Source organism: Rhinolophus hipposideros (genome assembly GCF_964194185.1).
Source record: "Rhinolophus hipposideros genome assembly, chromosome: 9".
Taxonomy (NCBI): domain Eukaryota; kingdom Metazoa; phylum Chordata; class Mammalia; order Chiroptera; family Rhinolophidae; genus Rhinolophus; species Rhinolophus hipposideros.
This window is the reverse complement of record NC_138055.1, coordinates 39,885,107-39,893,417: the sequence shown is the minus strand read 5'-3', so window position 1 is coordinate 39,893,417 and position 8,311 is coordinate 39,885,107. Positions and strand designations below refer to the sequence as shown.

Sequence of the window (8,311 nt, the reverse complement as noted above, 5' to 3'; positions counted from 1 at the left end):
AACCATTGGTGTATTGGGAAGATCTCAGGCAGGCTCTTTGGAGTCAGAAAGGTAAGAGTTTAAATCCACATTCTACCATTTATTAGCTGGGTAACTGGGGCAAATTACTCATTTCTTGGGGCCTCAGTGCCTTTGTCTGCATATTTATCTAAAATGCTAATCGGGCGACTATCTCATTCTGTGATCTCAGAGAACAAATAATTCCGCAGATACTCTATTCTTAAAAATAATTTTGCATTTAACAAAATTTTAGTTCCTTTTACATAAGAATCTATAATAAATGCTAGAGGTGACAGAATGTTCAGTTCTTCATCTTGTCAATGCTTTCTTCCCACACTAAAGGCCAGTTTCAGAGTTCTGCGAGTATAAGCACCTTGGTTAGAAGAAGCAATATCGTAGGCGAGGCAATGCAGGGCAGTGGGGAAAAGCACAGGCTTTGGGGATTAGAGAACTGCATTGAAATTGTGCTTTGTCACTTCCTTGGATAGGTGTCAACTTTTTTGGATGCATTTCTCAATTGTGAGGTAGCAATGAGGCATAGCACAGTTTTGTGAGGATTAAATTGGGTAGTGAAAGGCAAATGCCTAGCATGTGCCTGCAACTCAGTAGGTTACTAATACCAGAAAAAAAAAAACCCTTTCTGCTGCTACAATACTCCACTTTCAAAAGCTGCTAATCAGACAACTATGGGTGTATGTGTATGTGTTTGTGTGTGTTGGTCATCCCAAGGTTTCTGATTATACTGTGCGAACCAGACACCTCTGAAAACTGAATGTGTACCAGAGCCATGTTGAATCCTGTGGCTTGGTGACATTTTGAGTGAAATCAGTAAAGGCAATTTGAAGCTTTAAAAAACAAACAAACAAACAAACAAACACCGATGTGATTGGAAGCAATTTAAAAAGAAGGAAAGAAATTGGATAAGTGAAATCATGCCAGTGATTGAATTATGTAGTGAATGGTATTGTTAAAGAAAAACAAGAGACTGAGAAAATAGTCTCTGTTTCTGTGACTTTTAATAAATCCCCAGGACTAAATCAATTTTTCTTTTCTTTTTTTTCTTCCTTCTTTCCTTCCTTCTTTCCTTCCTTCCTTCTTTCCTCTCCTCTCCTCTCCTCTCCTCTCCTCTCCTCTCCTCTCCTCTCCTCTCCTCTCCTCTCCTCTCCTCTCCTCTCCTCTCCTCTCCTCTCCTCTCCTCTCCTCTCCTCTCCTCTCCTCTCTTCTCCCTCCCCTCCCCTCCCCTCCCCTCCTTGAAAGAAACAAAATGGCCCACAGGGGAGAGGCTTAACATGTCTCAACTAATCTGACTTGAGTAACTGTCAAACTAAACCCCAGTATGTTTGTTAATCATGGGAAATTTAAATTCTTGGCAATATTATATTCTTACTAATTGTGCCAGGTATATAGAAGCCTCTTGCTTTTTGTGGGATAGTTTCTTAGGAAAAATGAGAAATAGTAATGGAACAAAACTGGCTTTGGGGATTTAAAATACAAACTTCTGTTTCCAGTTGTCTCTGCTTTATATAGAGATTTAACAGAATCACTGATGTTAATCGGAAATTCATTTTTAGAAGTTGGGGACACAGGGTAGCACAGACCAATGCTTTTTCTTTTCTTTGTTTATTTTCTTATAAAGGAATCTACAAATTAACAAGGAACTTTTATGTAAAATGAAATTAATATTTCTGTTGTGTGCTTTTTAATACTCAACAAGATCAGATAGTTGGCCTTTTCTTTGCAGGTGTTATTTGGTTCAAAGTTATTTTATTTTTAGTTCAAAGTTAATTTGTTTAAATGTATTATTTTTCCTCTTAAGGATTAATTTATCTAATGTCTTCTAGAAACTACCAAACAGTGACAGTCTTATAAAAGGATTCAATAAACTATTTCATAAAATGTTACTATCTTCTATTGTCTTAAACCAAATCAATTCTGTGAATTGAGGGTCCAGGGTTCCTGCATGGTTCATTACAGAAAACTCTCCAGGGTATTTCAAGGTTGATTATCTCAGGGCCAACTAAGGGCTTATTGAGTAATTCACATTTTTCCAGAAATGTTGACTGGAAATATCCAGTGCAACCTGCCAAACTCTGCCTTTTTTTATAAATCCACTTTATGGGACATCATACAGGATAGGCCCTTGTTGGAAATCGTGAATTATGACTGGTCTTCTCAGAGGATGAATTCTAAACGCAGCATAACCTCTTTATAACACTTTTCTTATCTGATTACTATAGCTTAATAGGAAAAGCCCAACCACTTTTGGTATTCTCTCCATAAATGATTTTTTAGATTCTGACCTCACCATCATTCTTTTTTAAAAAAAAATATTGGGGTGACATTGGTTAATAAAATTATACAGGTTTCAATGTACAATTCTGTAATATATCTTTTGTATATTGCATTGTGTGTTCACCATTCAAAGTCAAATCTCCTTCATTACCATATATTTGTCCCGTATTTACCCTCTTCTATCTCCCCTTCTCCCCTCTTACCCTCTGGTAACCACTAAACTATTTTGTGTCTATGAGTTTTTGTTTATTGGTTTGTTTGTCTTGTTTGGTTGTTGGTTTCAATTTTACATCCCACATATGAGTAAAGCCATACAGTTTTTGACTTTTTCTGCCTGACTTATTTTGCTTAGAATAATAATCTCAAGATCCATCCAAGTTGTTGCAAACGGCAGTATTTAATCTTTTTTATGGTTGTGTAATATTCCATTGTATGAGTATATATGTACCACATCTTCTTTATTCAGTCATTCATTGAAGGACACTTTGGTTGTTTCCATGTCTTGGCCACTGTGAATAATGCTACAATGAACATAAGTGTACATATATCTTTACAGATAAATATTTTAGGATTTTTTTTTTTGGTGGATACCCAGAAGAGGGATTGTTGGGTCATATGGTAATTCTATTTTTAATTTTTTGAGGAATCTCCATACTGTTTTCCATAGTGGCTGTACCAATTTACATTCCCATCAGCAGTGTATGAGGATTCCTTTTTCCCTCTAACCTCTCCAACACTTGTTATTTTTCTTGTTGATAATAGCCATTCCAACAGGTGTGAGGTGGTATCTCATTGTGGTTTTTATTTGCATTTCCCTAATTTCTGTTGGCCATTTTTTTATTTTCTTGAGGAAAGTGTCTTTTCAGGTCCTCTGCCCACTTTTTAACTGGAGGCTTTGTTTTTCTTATGTTGTTGAGGTGTATAAATTCTTTATATATTTTGGATATTAGTTCCTTATCGGAGGTGTTGTTTGCAAATATCTTCTTCCATTCAGTAGGTTGTGTCTTTGTTTTGTTAACAGTTTCTTTTGCTGTGCAGAAGCTTTTTAGATTGTTATAGTCCCACTCATTTATTTTTGCTTTTACTTCCCTTGCTTTTGAGGTCGAATTAAAAAAAAAAAAAAAACCCTCCCTAAGACCAAGGCCTATTAGGTTATTACCTATGCTTTCTTCTATGTAATTTATTGTTTCAGGTCTTATATTTAGGTTTTTGATCAATTTTGGGTTAATTTTTGTACATGTGGTACATATATACTCCTACAACAGTCTAGTTTCATTCTTTAGCATGTGGCTTTCCAAATTTCCCAGCACGACTTGTTGAAGAGGCTTTCTTTTCTCCAATGTATGTTTTTGTCTCCTTTGTCGAAAATTATTTGCCCACATATATGTGGGTTTATTTCTGTGTTATCATTTCTGTTCCATTGGTCTCTGTGTCTTTTTTTCTTGCCAATACCATGCTGTTTTGATTATTGTTGCTTTGTAGTATAATTTGAAGTCGGGGGGAGTGATACCTCTGGCCTTGTTCTTTATTTCTCACGATTATTTTCACTATTAGGGATGTTTTGTGATTCCATACAAATCTGATGATTTTTTTTGTTCTATTTCTTTTTAAAAATGCCATTAGGAATTTGATGGGGATTGCATTAAATCTGTATACTGCTTTGGGGTAAATGGTCATTTCAACTATGTTGATTCTCCCAATCCATGGACATAGAATATCTTTCCATTTCTTTATGTCTTCTTCAATTTCTTTTAATAATATCTTGTAGTTTTAAGTGTAGAGGTCCCTCACATCCTTTGTTAAGTTTATGCCTAGGTATTTTATTCTTTTTGTTGCAATTGGAGAAAGAATTGTTTTTTCTTTTCATTTCTATTTCTGAAATTTCATTGTTAGTATACAGGAATGCATGGATTTCTGTACATTGATTTTATATCCTGCAACTTTACTGTATTTGCTTATTATTTCTAATAGTTTAGGGTTTTCTATATAAAGAATTATGTCACCTGCAAAAAGTGACAATTTGACTTCTTCATTCCCAATTTGAATGCCTTTTATTTCTTTCTCTTGCCCGATTGTTCTGGCTAGGACTTCCACCACTATGATGAACAACAGTGGTGAGAGGGGGTATTTCCTGTCTTGTTCCTGATCTTAGAGGAAAAGCTTTCAGTTTTCACCACTGAGTCTGATATTAGCTGAGGGTTTGTCATACATGGCCTTTATTATGTTGAGGTACTTTCCTTCTATACCCATTTTATTGTTTTAATCATAAATTGATGTTGTATCTTTTCAAATGCTTTTTCTGCATCTATTAATATGATCACATGATTTTTATCCTTTATTTTGTTTATGTGATGTATCACACTGATTTGCATATGTTGAACCATCCTTGAGCCATTTTTTCATAATGTATAATCTTTTCAATGTATTGTCATATTCTGCTAATATTTTGCTTAGAATTTTTGCATCTGTATTTATCAGAAATATTGGTCTGTATTTTTCTTTTCTTGTGTTATCCTTACCAGGTTTTGGTATCTGGGTAATATTGCCCTCACAAAATGAGTTAGGATGTATTGCTTCTTCTTCACTTTTCTGGGAGAATTTGAGAAGGATTGGTATTAAATCATTTTTGAATGTTTGGTAGAATTCACTAGTGATGCCATTTGGTACTGGACTTTTGCTTTTGGGGAGGTTTTGGATGATTGTTTCAATTTCATTACTGTTTGGTCTATTTAGATTTCCTAGTTCTTCATGATTCTGTTTATGAAGGTTATATATTTCTAAGAACTTGTCCATTTCTTCTAGGTTATTGAATTTGGTGGCATATAGTCCTTCACAGTATTATTGTATGATCCTCTGTATTTCTGTGATATCCATTTCCTTCTCTTCTTTCATTTCTGATTCTTCTGCTTATTTTCATCTTTTCTCTTTTTTTCCTTAGTGATTTTAGCCAGGGGTTTGCCAATTTTATTCACCTTTTCAAAGAACCAGTTTTTTGTTGCATTAATTTTTTCTATTGTCTTTTTGTTTTCTATTTCATTTAGCTCTGCTATAATCTTTATTATTTCCTTCCTTCTGCTGACTTTGGGCTTCATTTGTTCTTCTTTTTCTACTTCTTTAAGATGGAATGTTAGGTTGTTTTTGTGGGGGATTTTTCTTGTTTCTTGAGATAGGCCTGTAATGATATAACCTTCCCTGTGGAACATTTAGATTGGTTCCAGTTTTTGCTACTATAATACTACAATAAATATATTTGTACAGTAGTTGTATGTGTCTCTGCTTGTTTACTAAGAGTGCTACCTTAATTATCTTTGAGAGAAAGTCCTCAAGAATCTGTAATCAATTCATATCCCTTTCCCTTCATTGATATATTCCTTTAAGTGCTCTGAAAATTCTTAAGAAACTTAGTCATATGTGATGAAACGAATCCTCCCTTCTGATTCTTGAGTCCCAGTTTACGTGGCTAATGGATTAAAAGAAATCCTTCTTTCCAAAGCATTTCCAACTTAATTGTCTCCCTCTGTAAGGGATCAGGAAGTGAGAGGTGGTAGCTATCCAAACCATGAAAAAGACAGAAATGAAGCAGATACATGAATTTTGGTAGGTAGAACAGATATTCTCTTGACTATATTTCCTGAAGACATAGTGGGAATCAAATGCAAAGTGGTAACACTTTTACTTACTATGTTTTAAAGAAAAATATCCAAGCCTCGCATACCTGAAATTATTCATCTACCTTTAAGAACACTATATTACTTAAGGTTGGTTAGAAATCTATAAACTGGCTACAAAGCTAAAGAGATATGTCTACTAGGTGAGGAAAACAAAGTCCATTAGGGTTATAGCACTGAGCAAAACTGTCTGAAGAGGGGCCTGAGAGTTTCTTCTAGATTTCAGTTTTATGCCACATCAGCATTTGGGTCTTATTCTTAAGAACCATGTGTTACGATGTAGGCAATAGAGGAGTAGGAATAAGCATGTTGGCCCTGGAGCCAGACTTGGGGGTCTGAAGTTTGACTCTCCTGTTCACTACTTGGGTGACCTTTGGTAAGTTAACACTTCAGATCTCAGTTTTGCCATCTATAAAATGAGGTTATCAATAGCTCTTACTTCCCAAGGTTGTTATGAAAATCAGAGGTAAGGCATGAAAAACCCTTTGAATACTATCTGCCATGTAGTAAGTACCCAGTAACTGTCAGTTATGATTGTCCACTGCTGAGTCAGGCCATGAGATAGGGCTTTTCTGATGCTCTTGATAATGGTTTGTACCCAAATCTCATCCTGATGCCAGCACATAAATGTAGTCATGAGAACTACTGGGTATCTGTAATGTGCTGGGCTATCAGATACACATTAGATGTTGGTATTCCTACACACTGGAAAAGAGACTTTGTAAATAAAAATACCTTCATTAAATTGTCCGCTTACCAACCTTAAGTGACCCTTATATTCCAAAGGAAACTATGAGCAAGATATGTGCTTTTCTTCCTTTTCATTTAATTCCTAAAGCAATCCTGGAAAGTCATCATCACTGTTTCTATTTTAAATGCTGCAAACTGGGGCTGAAGAGGTGAAGTGATAACAAATTGATAAGCCAGAATTTGAGTCAACATATGTTTGAGGCCAAAACCTATACTGCTTTCAAATTTATAAATTAAAACACGAGAGAACATGCATAATACTCTTTTGGAGGAATGAGAGAGTTTGATACACAAATGATATTTTTTGTGTGTGTATTTATCTCATTCACACATAGAATGTTTCATTTCAATGTTTTTTCTTTAGAAGAACTTATGGTGTAATAGAAGTACAATGTGGGTAATAGAAATATCAACTTACCACAGATAAAGTATTTAACAGTTAAACCTTGTAGAGTTTAAACAATTGAAAGTATTACTGCATGGCTACTGAATAATTGTATCGGTCCCATATATAACATAATATAGTATAGTATGATATGATGTGATGTGATATAATGTAATATAATATAGAATATCCTAAAAGTGGGGGGAAGACTGCCTTACATCTAGAAGAAAATTAGGGAAGATTTCAGATGAACTTGTGATAGGTTTCAAGCCCGGAGAGTCCCCTCTGGGAATTTTAGCATTTTGATTCTTAGTCAATAATTTCCAGAACATAGATGATCTGTTCACCTGCCCTGGACAGAGCCTAAGCACTCTTTTCTCTCTTTATTTCCACAGTTGTTTGCTGTCTTGTTTGTAGTTGTTTGCAGGATAGTTGAGGCTATAAGGGAACAACATAGTGAGTCACTTTGCCTTAAGGTTCTGTCCATAAGTCATACCTTACTATTTAGGATTTGGAAAACTCTCTGCTGCAGTGTCTGGCCAGACTTGGGCCTCACAAGGATGTAAATGACTTTCAGGTCAGGGCTGGTACGAAATAGCTTCTCCATCAACACTTTGCCCAAGAATCCTGTGGCCCCAGTAATGAGAATGGACTTGCCACTATAGAAAGCTGCAATCATGGACATGATTCTTCCTGTTGTCTTTTATGGCTCCAGAAAGAGATTCCTGAAAAGGAAGAGAAATAACAAAAGATTACATGTTTCGAAGTTCTAAGATGCAATCATTTACAGTGTTTCTGGTGCTTGCAGAGTTTTAAATGTGGGATAAGTTCAGAGAGAGTGATACCTAGCATCATGGTTTATTGGCAATGATTGACTTCAATCAATATTTATTTAGCATACTATAAGCGCCAGATTTTATGCCAGGAACTGTGGGCCAGAAATGAGTAAAACATGGTTCCTGCTTACAAGGAACAGCTTGGAGTCTAATGAAGGAGACAAACACATAAAGAGATCACTACATATACACATACACTATGGTAAGTGCTAAAACAAAGGGGGCACAGAGGAGAGGTGCACCGCAGGATCTGGACATTTCGGGAAGGCCTGTACAGGTGATGACATCTGACGTGAAACTTGAAGGTAGAGAAGGGCTGTGGTAAGGGTGTTTCAGGCCAAATAAAGAGGAAGAACAAAGGTCTAAGGTGTGGTGTAGCA

At 35.6% G+C, this 8,311-nt stretch overlaps 1 protein-coding gene across 2 annotated transcripts in view; it reads right to left on the bottom strand.

The window, feature by feature from the left end:
- The window catches only part of FAR2 (fatty acyl-CoA reductase 2), a 124,340-nt gene that overhangs the window by 35,013 nt on the left and 81,016 nt on the right, over positions 1–8,311 (bottom strand). For both annotated transcript variants that reach the window (XM_081058786.1, XM_081058787.1), the window contains exon 2: positions 7,592–7,820. In XM_081058786.1, coding sequence (XP_080914912.1) covers positions 7,592–7,780 — 189 coding nt within the window. In that variant the 5' untranslated portion in view covers positions 7,781–7,820. The remainder of the gene's footprint in view (positions 1–7,591; positions 7,821–8,311) is intronic.